At 40.9% G+C, this 13,847-nt stretch overlaps 1 protein-coding gene across 3 annotated transcripts in view; it reads right to left on the bottom strand.

The window, feature by feature from the left end:
* The window catches only part of WDR7 (WD repeat domain 7), a 273,050-nt gene that overhangs the window by 74,446 nt on the left and 184,757 nt on the right, over window positions 1-13,847 (bottom strand). For all 3 annotated transcript variants that reach the window (XM_081943578.1, XM_081943577.1, XM_081943579.1), the window contains one exon: window positions 3,838-4,024. In XM_081943578.1, coding sequence (XP_081799704.1) covers window positions 3,838-4,024 — 187 coding nt within the window. The remainder of the gene's footprint in view (window positions 1-3,837; window positions 4,025-13,847) is intronic.

Raw genomic sequence — 13,847 nt, 5'->3', positions numbered from 1 at the left:
TCAACGACTACTTCAGCGTCAACCGCAATAATAGATGGGCAAATAATAGATACAAACTCAAGGTAAACCGCTCCAAACTTGATTGCAGAAAATACGACTTCAGCAACAGAGTGGTCAATGCCTGGACTGCACTACTTGACGCTCTTGTTACATCCCCAAATCCCCATAATTTTAACCTAAGACAGTCTACATTCCTAAGAGGTCTGTAAGGGGCGTGCATAAGTGCACCAGCATGCCTACCGTCCCTGTCCTACTGCCTCCATTTATTCATACGTATTTACTGTGTTCATATTTATGTTTATACTTATACCTGTTATCTTTTACATGTTTGACAAACTAAATAAAAATAAATAAAAATAAAACACAATAAAATGCATGGTAGAAGATAAAAGGTCCTAAAACTCACCAATATAAAACGCAAAGTATGGAATATAAAAGCAACCTACCATAGATCAGCATCTTCTCAAGTACCATTGGCTCTCCAGAACAAGCTTGGTCTTTCCAGAATGCCAACAATGTGAGGACTAAACAGATGTGAACTGGAAGGGTGTTCCATAGCACAGATAAAGGTTTAAAGGTTTCCCTTTCCAGTCATGACCGACTCAAGGTGGGGATCATCTCAGACTCAAGGGGGCCAGGGTAGCCTGTGTTGTCTGAGAGACACTTCTGTCCAAATGTGGACAGCATGAAAGTACAGAACACAGTATAAATTTCCCATCAAAACAACATTTATTTACTCGCAGGTAAATTGATACCTCCATGTAAAATAATAGAGGGCTGGTTCAGCCACTTTACCCTGTAATATGGGTGCTATAAGAAGTTTCTCACAGGACCAATGAATTGAGTGAATTCTGGCTGCAGAGGTAGCTTGGCACCATCAAACCGTATGTGGCTTTGCAGGTTGAAATGAACATTTTGAACGACATTGCCATAGGTCTATACTACAGGCCACCCAATCAAGCAGAGGAAGTAGATGAACTTTTTGTTAGTCAGCTAACTAAGGTATGTAGGAAGCACACCACAATAGTAATGGGGGATTTTAACTACTCTGACATCAACTGGGAAACAAACTCTGCACCAAGTGGAAGATCCAACAGGTTCTTAACGAACCTAGCAGACAACTTTGTTTCCCAAAAAGTAGAGAAGGGAACAAGGGGATCGGCCATATTAGACTTAATTCTCACTAACAGAGAGGAAATGATAGAAGGTGTTGAAGCCATAGGAACCCTGGGGGCAAGTGACCATGCAATATTGGAATTCAACATTATGCAAACACAAGTAGTAGAACAAAGTCAAACTAGAGTCTTGGATTTTAAGAGAGCTAATTTCAATAAACTTAGAGAGAGCTTGGGGAAGAATTCCATGGATGAGAATCCTCAAGAGGAAAACAACTCAAGAAGCTTGGGAAATTTTGAAAAATGAGATTACAAAAGCTCAGTCTAGCACAATATCAATGAAGAAGAAAAATAACAGCTCCCCAAAGAAACCAGCATGGCTGCATAAAGAACTCTCTGACAAATTGAAAGACAAAAAAGATAAGTATAAAAAGTGGAAAGAGGGAGACATAACTAAGCAAATAGCCCGAGCCTGTAAAGATGAAGTGAGGAAAGCTAAGGCTCACAATGAAGAAAGGCTTGCCACAAAAGTAAAAAATAACAAAAAAAGCTTCTTTCAACATGTTAAAAACAAGAAAAAGGTTAAGGAAACAATTGGTCCATTGCTGGGAGAAAGTGGCAAGAAGGTGACAAGCAACAGGGAGAAAGCAGAACTATTTAACTCATTTTTTGTATCTGTCTTTACACAAAGGGACAAAACAGTCCAACCTATCAAAAACAACACCACAAAAATCAGATTAGGAACACAAATTAAAACAGGGAAGAAAATGGTAAGTGAACACCTGTCTATCCTAGACGAGTTCAAATCACCAGGACCGGATGGATTACATCCCAGGGTTCCGAAGGAACTGGCAGACGAGATCTCAGAACCACTGAATTATATCTTTCAGAGATCCTGGAACACCGGGGAACTACCAGAGGACTGGAAAAGAGCTGATGTGGTTCCCATCTTCAAAAAAGGAAAAAAAAATAGATCTAGGAAACTACAGACCTATCAGCCTGACCTCAATACCAGGAAAGATTCTGGAAAAGATAATCAAGCAATGAATTAGCGAACACCTAGAAGTAAACAAAGTAATAGCCAAAAGCCAACATGGGTTTGTGAAAAACAGATCATGCCAGACTAATTTTATTGCACTCTTTGATAATGTGACAAAATTAATGGATCAGAGGAATGCTGTCGATATAGTTTACTTGGACTTCAGTAAGACATTTGATAAGGTAGACCATAACCTACTACTAGATAAAGTAGAAGAATGTGGGTGAGACAGCATCACCAACTGATGGATTCGTAACTGGCTGACCAACCGCACTCAACGTGTAAGCCCTCAATGGAACTGCATCTACATGGAGGGAAGTATGCAGTGGAGTACCCCAAGGCTTGGTTTTAGGCCCAGTACTCTTCCACATCTTCATCAATGATTTGGATGAGGGAATAAATGGGGAACTCATCAAATTTGCAGATGACACCAAGCTGGCAGGAATAGCCAACATTCCAGAAGATAGGCTTAAGATACAGAAGGATCTTGACAAACTTGAACATTGGGCACTATCTAATAAAATGAAATTCAATGGTGAAAAGAGTAAGATTCTACATTTAGGCAACAAAAACGGAATGCACAGGTACAGTATAGGTGGTACCTTGGTCAACAGTAGTAACTGTGAAAGGGATCTTGAAGTCCTAGTGGACAACCATTTAAATATGAGCCAGCAGTGTGCAGCAGCTGCCAAAAAAGCCAACACAGTTCTAGGCTACATAAACAGAGGGATAGAATTAAGATCACCTGAAGTGTTAATACCACTTTATAATGCTTTGGTAAGGCCACACTTGGAATACTGCATTCAGTTTTGGTCACCACAATGTAGAAAAGATGTAGAAAGAGTGCAGGGAAGAGCAAAGATGATTAGGGGACTGGAGACTAAAACATATGAAGAACGGTTGCAGGAACTAGGTATGTCTAGTTTAATGAAAAGAAGGACTAGGGGGGACATGATAGCATTGTTCCAATATCTCAGGGGTTGCCACAAAGAAGAGGTAGTCAAACTATTCTCCAAGGCACCTGAGGGTAGAACAAGAAACAATGGGTGGAAACTAATCAAGGAGAGAAGCAACTTAGAACTGAGGAGAAATTTCCTGACAGTTAGAACAATTAATCAGTGGAACAGCTTGCCTCCAGAAGTTGTGAATGCCCCAACATTGGAAGTCTTTAAGAAGATGTTGGATAGCCATTTCTCTGGAACGGTATAGGGTTTCCTGCCTAGGCAGGGGTGTTGGTCCCTTCCAACTCTGCTATTGCATTGTATTGTAACTGTACCCAGAAGCAAATGAGAAGTCCTTGAAGGGTCTTGGGGAAATGTGCTCCTGGAAGTGACAGCCAATCCGAAACTGGACTGTTGCAAATGTAATGCAAATGTCCCCTTCAGTGGTGAAATTCATTTTTTTTTACTACCTGTTCTATGGGCGTGGCTTGGTGGGCATGGCAGGGGAAGGATACTGCAAAATCTCCATTCTTACTACACTCTGGGGCCAGCCAGAGGTGGCATTTGCCAGTTCTCTAAACTACTCAAATTCTCCGCTACCGGTTCTCTAAACTACTCAAAATTTCCACTACCGGTTCTCCAGAACCTGCTGGATTTCACCTCACTCCCTAACAAAAACAAGGGAGACCCATCATACTTAAACCATTTCTTCTTCTTAATCAAATAAGGGATAAGCGCTTACTTTGAAAGTTGCTTTTCGGCATCCGCGCAGAGTTCCAAAAGGCCCATCAGCACAGCAGACACGTCCATATAAGGCTCCCACACTGTAAAACCTCTTCCTATGAGGTCAATGGCAGTTCTTCGAATGGTGCTGTGAGGAGGAAGCTTCGGACTGGGAGGTTGCAGCAGAAGATAGGTCAAAGCTTTGCCTGCCGAACAAGACATGTTAGAAAGCCAGAGTTAGGAAAACAAGATCTAAAGGTGGGATATTTATGATCTGGGTAGTTTGGAAGCTTATGGGCTTCAGATTTCCTCTATTCAGTTGGCAAACTTGGTCCAAGAGTAAAAATGCAGCTCAGCTAAGAATGTTTGTACCTATGTATTATATGTATTGTATGTATGTATGTATGTATGTATGTATGTATGTATGTATGTATGTATGTATTTATTTGTGTTACAACCCCTGGTATGCCCAAATATAGGAGGAAGCTCACTACTCCCTCTTTCTGTCCTTCGGCTCATTACAGAAGACCATCCAGGCAGAAAACCATATTTTTATTTTTAATGTTGCCTTTTTATATTTGTGTTGTATTTGTGCTGATAAATAAATAAATGGAGACTAGTATAGATCCATTTCAAGCTATTTAGCTCTCTCTCTATATATGTGTGTGTGTGTGTGTGTGTGTGTGCGCGTGTATGCATGTGTGTATGTACGTAGGAATAAAAATAATGGAAAGCAATTCCTTCTTATACCCCATGTGCCATGTGTTGTAATAAGCTATATGTACAGTCATTTGCATTGTGGGAGATGGTGATGTTATCTGTATATCCATATAAAGGTAAAGGTAAAGGTTCCCCTCGCACATATGAGCTAGTCGTTCCCAAATCTAAGGGGCGATGCTCATCTCCGTTTCATAGCTGAAGAGCCAGCGCTGTCCAAAGACATCTCCGTGGTCATGTGGCTGGCATGACTAATTGGCAAAAGCGCACGGATCGCTGTTACTTTCCCACCAAAGGTGGTTCCTATTTTTCTACTTGCATTTTTACATGCTTTCGAACTGCTAGGTTGGCAGAAGCTGGGACAAGTAACGGGAGCTCACTCTGTTACGTGGCACTAGGGATTCGACCTTTCTGATCAGCAAGCTCAGTGTCTTAGCCAGTGAGCCACCACGTCCCTTATATATCCATATAGTCATGTCCTATTTTGGTGATTCTATGGGCCAGGTCTCTCCACATATTCCAATTTTGCACTGCTTTGTTGATTTTTCTATGCTATGGCTGGTGTCAGCTTTGATGATGTCTGGCCATCGTGCTCTTTGGTGGCCAGTTTTCCCTTTACCGCCTTCCAAACATAATCGTGAAAGAGAAAGGATGCTAACTCACAGCATATTAATTCCTGTATAAAATTCAGCTCTACCTTTCTCCACCCTAGCACCCTTAGAATGTGCAGAATTAAAAATCACATAATCCATGATTTTAGGATTAGAATTCAAGGTCTCTCTCAATCAAATTGGGGGGGGGGGGGAAGCTCAATTAGTCTTCATTTAAGAAGGGGGAGAGAGCGAGCTTGAGATAAAATGGCAAGCAGAAGGCTAAATCTGAGATTTATTTTAACCTGACTTTTATTTGCTGTATGAAATTGCTGGGAGTCAGAAAGTTTTGCTTACCTACCGAAAATAACTCAAACATATACCACCTAATCTGACCACTTCCGATTTAAAAATTCTTTTTGCACGATTGGAAAATCTTTAGAGCAAATAATTAATATAAATCTCAGGAGTTTGTAAACAAGGGTGCCCTTATAGACAGGGCTGTTCAATTTTTTGTTAAAAGAATTAAATAAGGTAAGCCACAACTAATCCATTATTCATCTCTAAACTCAATTTTCTTTCTCTGCTAATTTATCACACACAAAAAATTTCACTTGTGGAAGGCAAAATTGGGATGTTTTGGACTAGTGGGCACAATTACTTTACTTTTTTTGTTATTTTACTGATTATGATGTTTGATTTTAGGTCGTTGTTGTGAATTGCCCAGAGTTGTGGCTTTAAGATAGCCAGACAAACAAACCTTTTAAACAGATAAATAAATAAATAAAAATTCAAAATTTAATAGTCTATGACTTAGTGGCTGTCATGTAAATGTGGGGAGTTACAAACTGGTAGAGAGTGATCCCTAATAAAGCCTCCCTGCCTCCCCATTCTTCTTCCTTACAAAGTTGTAGCAATTGTGGCAGGGACCACAAGTATCCCATGGATACCTTCCTGGATCTGAAATGCTTCAGAAAATTAAGCAACTTCTACATAAAAAGTAGAGTAAAGTTTTTATTTCAAGATTGCAAATCAACTGTTATTAGATACCAGTTACTACTTATTAATAGGGACTAACTAGAAAACGTACATTAAAACTCCTGATCATAATAACTATTCCACATAGCAATAGCACTTAGATTTTTATACCACTTCACAGGGCTTTACAGCCGCCTCCGCGCGGTTTTACAGAGTCAGCCTATTGCCCCCAACAATCTGGGTCCTCATTTTACCCATCTCGGAAGGATGGACGGTTGAGTCAACTGTGAGCCTGGTGAGATTCGAACTGCCAAACTGCAAGCAGCCAGCAGAAGTAGACTGCAGTACTGCATTTTAACCATTGTGCCACCTCGGCTCTTGGTTTCAACACCTCGTCATACAGTTTAAACTTGTCCAGTCATGGGGAAGGCTCTGATGAGTGCTCTGCATTGAAGGCAGAGATGGGGCCAGGGCCGTCTGACAGTTATCAGCTGCCTCCGAAGTCCGACATCAGTGAGGCAGACGAACAGCTGGAGCCTGTTCCCAGTGTGCGCATGCACAGAGTTGTCAGATGAAGGGAACAGCTAAGGAACAAGGGTCGACTTGGGAGTAAGGCCACAGGTAGATGGTGAATGGCCCCTCCCATAGGGAATAAAAGAGGATTGAAAGGGGAGGAGTGTTTGCAGGAGACAATAAGTTCATTTCTGCATTCTTGTCAAGTATTGCGGTGTCTGAAAGATATCAGCTTGGTCACTCTCCAAGCCAGATAAAGGTCCGTAATTGTGAACTGTTTTGAAAGACTGTGAGAGAGGAAAGACTTTGCTGGAGAGGAATTCACTGTAAATTAAATAAAAGGGGTTTATAGGGGCGAGGACTCAGTTTGGTGCTGCTGAGGAAGCCTAGGTCAGAACACATAAGTCACTTTCTTCAGTGCAGTTATAACTTTGAAAGGTCACTAAGTGAGGTTGGTATGTTGAGGAGCACCTGCATTTGTTCTTTGACAAAAAAGAAAACATTCCTATTGTCCGTTTTGAAGCAGCAACGTATAAAAAACTAACCAACCCAGATTGGAGCTTGCAATATAAAAAGCATGCCAATTATGAACATGGACGTTTTTAAAAAGCCCTTTCATTGCTTCGTCATGCTGCTTATTCTACCACTGACTGGTAATCTATAATTAATATAGATTAAACATTTAGGAGAACATTCTTGTACACCATGCATTTTTTGGAACTCTTTTTAGAAGTAGGTTACAAGAAAACCTTTAAGAACGTAAATGATGGTTTGAGTCTTCTTCACAGCACTGTTCAATTGAGGCTTTTTTTTTTTTGCTGGCCTCTAATTGCCCTTAAAGTGCCTGAGGCTTTGAGCATATTATCTAAGATGGAATTATATAGAAGCATTAGTATAAAAATTAGGGTCATTTTGAGTTTCTGAAACTGTTAGAATGGTGAGAAAAAACAGTCAGCATCATTGGCATCCTTCCCCCCTAGCTAAAGGGCTAGGCCAGCGATGGCGAACCTTTTTTGGCTCGCGTGCCACAAGTGGGGGGAGTGCAGGGGGGTCGTGCGCGGGCGTGCCGCACCCATAATGCAATGTGCGACCCCCAGTGCACATGCGCGCACAACAGGCGTGACCCCCCCATTTTTACATGCTTTTTTCACCCTCTCCAGGCTCCAGAGACTTTATAGGAGCCTGGGGAGGGCGAAAAGAGCCCCCCCGCAGGCCCTCCGGAGGCTTCAGGGACCGTTTCCCTGATGCCTTCGGAGCGCTCAAAACGACCCTCCAAGCAAACCGGAAGTGACTTCTGGTTTGCTCGGAGGATCATTTTGAGCGCTCCGAAGGCTTCAGGGACGGTCCGGAGGCTTCCCTGACGCCTTCGGAGTGTTTAAAACGACCCTCCGAGCAAACCGGAAGTCATTTCCGGTTTGCTCGGAGGGTCGTTTTCAGCGTTCCGAAGGCTTCAGGGAAGCCTCCGGACCGTCCCTGAAGCCTCCGGAGGGCCTCTGGGAGGCAGGGGAGGCTCTTTTCGCCCTCTCCAGGATCCTGTAAAGCCTCTGGAGCCTGGGGAGGGTGAAAAAATGGCTTTTAAAAATGGTGAATTCAGCTGGCCAGCACGCGCATGCGTGCCATAGGTTCGCCATCACTGGGCTAGGCTGATGTTTGGTTTAAACCAGAGGTGGTATTCAGCCGGTTCAGACCGGTTCGGGCAAACCAGTAGTGGAAATTTTGAGTAGTTCGGAGAACCAGCAAATACCAACTCTGGTTGGCCCCGCCCTCCCGCCCCCTTAGTTCCCTGTCCTATATTCCCTTGTTTTTTTTAGCTCAGCTGATTTGCACGGCAAAGTGGATTGCTGCGCCTAAGCTGAACTAAAACACAGCTCAGCTCACCAATGCTGACACCGAGGGCGGTCTTTTGAGTGCTGCATGCATGCGCGAAGCACGAGCGTGTGTGCGAAGTGCGCTCTCATAGAATAGGTAGGAAAAGAATTGGAATCTCACCACTAGTTTAAACAAACTAGAAGACAAACAAACAAATCAAGTATCTTTCAACATGCAAATTTCAATACCCGGAAATGTCATCAATTAAAAATTTGACAAACTGTTTTTATACGATGTGACTTCAAAGTCCTTTAAATATTTTCCCCCTCCCTCCCTGTGTCGGAAGCACTGAAGTGCTTCCATGGTAAAAGGATATGCTGTCACCGTTGCCTAGGGGGTCGCCCATTGGAGGCTCCTTTCGCATCCCTGTGAAATTGCCCACCAAAGTGGTACCCATGGGTTCATACCTACCCTCAGATTACAATGGAGGGAAAATGTTTGACTGAGATTCTCAGTCATGCTTGTGCCAGAGGTGCTTTTTCAAAAGGCAACTAGACTTTCTGGTTTTTCTTTGAAGACATTTCACTTCTCATCCAAGAAGCTTCTTCAGCTTTGGCTGGATGGTAGAGACTTCCCATTCCCCACCATCCAGTCAGAGCTGAAGACGTTTCTTGGATGAGAAGCAAAACATCTTCAAAGAAAAACCAGAAAGTCTTGAAAAAGCACCTACTTGCAATTGTCCACTTACAGACTGCTGGATCAGCAGGAGCTGAGCGTGTGGCAGGAGCTCACAGAAACGGGTCTCGAACACGAGCTTGCTGATTGTCAACCCAGTGTTTTAACCTCATGAGTCTTTGCAATTTAAAAGATTGCTCTCTCCCTCTCCTACTGCTCTCTCCCAAGCCCACAAAACACAAATAAAAGATAATTACAATCCACCACAAAATTTCCTCCAACATGAATTTCCTATCCATAGTACAAGCTGAGCCGTGGCCAAAATCCAATTTCAAACTTCAACTGCAGGAGCACTTTTCTCTTTTGAAATAGTTTTAATCCCAGAGTCAAGAATAGCCTTACACCTATTAGTATTCTGGGAGATTGTGAAGACCTAGCTTTCTAGGAGAATATGTAGGGGGAATGGAACAATTGTTCCAAAATAATGGCCTTCATGAAAAAAAGTGGCTGACACCCTTGTTAGTTTTTTTCTAACTAACATCCTTTTCGAAACCTTAGTTACCAAATCAAAGTTTTATAAATTGCTCAGTGCCAGCAATCCGGAATGGCAATAATGTCTGTGTAAGAAATAAATAATGAACCAAATGAGATTGTCCTACCTGCAATAATCTCTTCCATGTTTTACTCTCCCTTCCTAATTTGGATAGTAATTGTCAAAAATTACTGGGATCCAACTTTTTACGATTTGATTTTTCAAATATTTCTGTTGCTGAAACAGAGCTGGCAGCAGATTCGGACAGTAAGGAGGTTGGGGAGGAACATGGGCCAGTCCTGGAGTCTGGGGAAGGCTCTGATGAGGACTCCGCGTGAGAGGCAGAGAGGGGCCCAGAGCCGTCCAACAGTTATCAGCTGTGGTCAGAGTCAGACATCAGTGAGGCAGACAAACAGCTGGAGCCTGTTCCCAGTGTGCCTATGTGCAGAGTTGTCAGACGAAGGGAACAGTTAAAGAACAGGGGTCGACTTGGGAGTAAGACCAGATGATGAATGGCCCCTCCCAGAGGAAATAAAAGAGGAGCGAAAGGGGAGTGGAGTGAAGTTTGCAGGAGACTCCTTGCCAAGAGCAGCCTATCTGCTCTCCAAGCCAGATAAGCTGTGTGACCATAAATTCTCCTCTGAAAGACTGCAAATGAGCAGAATTCACTGTAAATCAATAAAAGGGTTTTTTGCCAGGACAAGGAGTTTGTTTCATGCTCTTGGGAAGCCTCGGTCAGAATAGTTTCTCTCCAAAACTATGAGAAAGACAAGGAGTCCCCCCTCCCCCCTGAGATGTTGGAAATAAAGATTGGAAATAAAAATAAATAAAGATTGGTAGAATTGAATGAATGATGAGACGATCCAACTTGATCCAACTGACTCACCTATCACTAGGATTTGGCTGGATCTTTATCATACCTGCAAATATTTCGTGCATTCTTAAACCACGTTCTTTCCAAATAAAGCTTTCATAAAAATATCGGATGCAATGGCCACATTTATTTATGGATTTAGAAACAGGTCACAACTGCCTTAAAACCAACAAAATCGAGTGAGATGAATTTGGACTGCCATAAGGATAAACTGAAACACAGACCTGCTCAAATCCTGATTCATGTCTTCACAATGTTCTTAGGGACCATTATACAAAAAAAAAAAACCCTAAATAATAACAACCACGTTCCAGTAGCAAAATCTGCTCTTAAGAGTATATCACATTCAGCCCGGGTCATTTTAATGGCCTACCCAAGACTAGGTGCATAATAATGGAAACAGATAAAATCTTCATCCTCATCACCATCCACCACCACTGCTTTCATCTACGAGAATAAAAAGACGACTTAAAGAATTAATCATTTATTTTCTGCATCTAAGAACTGCTGTCTGAGTCAGCCAACAGTAAGATTATGGAGATGCTGAGCTGAAGTTGGAATTGATTGCAGTCCCTTAGAACAGAAAGATTTTATTAATGACAGTGAAATGATCAGAGAAAGTTCTGAAGAGGAGACTCATAAATGGTTGTGTGTTGATTGGTTTGTTTGCAGGAAAGAGCAAGTAGAAACCTGCAGAATGTTAGGGGACACATGAATTGTTAGATCTTATAGAAGCATCATGAAGATTTTCTATTTAGATCAGTCTTTGCAGATTATGCTAGCAGCTGTAACGGGCACATTTTTTTAAAGCATTTAGAATGGAATGGAATAGAATTGAATTCTTTATTGGCCAAGTGTGATTGGATGTACAAGGAATTTGTCTTCGGTGCCTAAGCTCTCAGTGTACATTAAAGATATAAGTGATAATTATGATCATAGTCATCATAAATCATAAGATGCAACACTTAGTGATAGTCATAGGATACTAAAAAGCAATCAAAATCATATTAGGAAACTAAATAAAACTGTATGAATCATAAAGATACAAGCAACAAGGTTATAATCATTTAGATATGATGCAAATCAATCCTTTATTCTCTACTTTCCTTTCTCAGTACACACATGTGGTTTTACAGATGGGGCTCTCTAGAAGCTCAAAAATAACCTTTAATTTGTAACCGTTTCTGTCTTGTCTAGTTTTCCTGGAGACATCTACATTGGGCTTCCATTCTCTAACAGACCTCATGGTAATCCAAACTTGGTTATTTCCATTGAGGTTTCAGGGATGCCAATTGGTTCTGCTCTATATCTCTATGAAGAAATGGGATGCGTAAAGCACTTTTCTTATGCTTGGTTTTCCATAGATAACAAAGCACAGGCCACGTTTTCATTTACTTCACCGGCATTAATACCTACATTCGGGTTAGGCTGAGTGACAGGGAGTCTTCCAATCCTGTCTGCGTTACTTCATCAGATCTCAGCCTGTTAAATGCATAATTAATTTGGTCTACTTTTTCACACCTCTTCCTTTCCCCTCCATCCCTCCTCTTTTTAAACAGAGGAGTAACCTCTACATAACGCAAGGCCTCTCTGCCATATTCATTTCCATCTCCAAATTATGGCTACTCAAATTGTGATAATGAATCTTGTCATGGGATTACTTTCATTTTCAAATGAAGCCCATTGAAATAATGAACTGCAGCAATCATCCATTAGTAAAATGTGAATGTTGGGCTAAACAAGTAACTTTCCTAGATAAATGTAATTGATCATTACTGTGACTCTATTATACAGTATGCTTTTTAAAATATCATTCATTTAGCTACTTATTGCTGTGGTTGAGACAAAGTATTGATTTTTATGTGTTTTCCCCCTCTTTCTCTTACAGGCAGTTCTCAAAGCTCAGCTCCTTATTTTTATTTTTATTTTATTTTTAATGTGTTTACTGAACAAACTGCCTGCCATATTTTAGTAGCTGAGAGGGAAGCTGGCTAATCAGAAAATCTGGCTAAATTTAACCTATGGGAAACTTGGCTAATTTTCCAAAAGAACAAGAAACTGTGTCTTTCAATTCCATACCAAATCAGCATTTTAATTTATGAAATACCCCTCTCGCAAACGGCTACTATCGAAGTAAAGGAAGCCTGGCTTTGAAACGTATGAACAAACACCAACTCCGTACCGGCACACTGAATATTTCTCCTTGTCAACATTTATCTTGTTTAAACTGAGCTGGGAGGGAAGGAAGGGAGAGAGAGAGAGAGAGAAAAAAGGTGAACTGAACAAAAGTCACTCTGCTGCCCACTTCTCAGCTTTGGACATCTTTGTTTAAGCTTTGACTTGGCTTAAATGAACGAATTAATATTGACAAAAACATCAACTAAGCTAATGAGTTGTTAGTTAAGGCAATAAACATGTCACATTAGAGTCAGTGCAGTGAAGAGGTAATTAGCCCCAGAAAAGCTCCATTGCAATCCTTTGCTCTTAACCTTTGAGTCCATTATCTAGTGTTAAAATAGCAGCCTCCATGCCAGTACAATCCACCAATGCACTTGGTACAGTAGCCAAGGACTGCATTAGCAAGGATGCACAGGGACTGGCGCCCTTCGTTTTTTACCCAGGTTTTATTAACAAGTTTATTATCATAGCTCGATATAAATTGCAATAAGGCTACAGATGTTGGCAGATCTGGAAAAGAGAAAAGAAGGGCAGAGAAATGACAAGGGAAATGTTTCTGCATGCGCGCACACTCTGGATAAGCAGATGAGTAAGAATTTGGAGAAGATTCATTATTTTTTCTGATTGTAGAAAGAGTCAGATTTTCTATGTGAAAGGAGGGTATTTGGGTGAGAACAAATAGAACCATATTGAAACTTTTACTGAAAGAGTATATAAAAGCAGCAGAAGTATAAAGAAGACTTAAACAGAAATACAACATTATAGATAAAAAGTTTCCAAAGTTTCTTTTACACAGATTATTTCAATTTTTTGTAGATTAGTTAGAATTAGGGAATAGATATGAATTTGCTAATTCTGATTACAACACAGTACCTTCATAATGAGTCATTTCAATCAGCTAATTTTTTTTAGCAAGTCCTTTGCCTCTTACATAAAAATATATGACTTTTACAGCAATATTGCTGAGAAGGTCAGACAATTTTAATATTTATATCTTGTTCGAACTCTGATAGATTTACCAAGATGTCACCCGGAGCCCTTAATGTCTTTGTCAATGAAATTACTCAAATAGTAGGGCACATTTCACTACTTTAATTGTTTTATTAAAGAGGTCTAAGATCTTATTCTAATTTAACCGTCAGTTTTTATGCCACTGCCATAAA

This window comes from Natrix helvetica (genome assembly GCF_964273705.1).
Source record: "Natrix helvetica genome assembly, chromosome: 2".
In the NCBI taxonomy this organism is placed as follows: Eukaryota; Metazoa; Chordata; class Lepidosauria; order Squamata; family Natricidae; genus Natrix; species Natrix helvetica.
The sequence above is the reverse complement of the archived record's forward strand: the minus strand, read 5'-3'. Positions and strand labels throughout refer to the sequence as shown.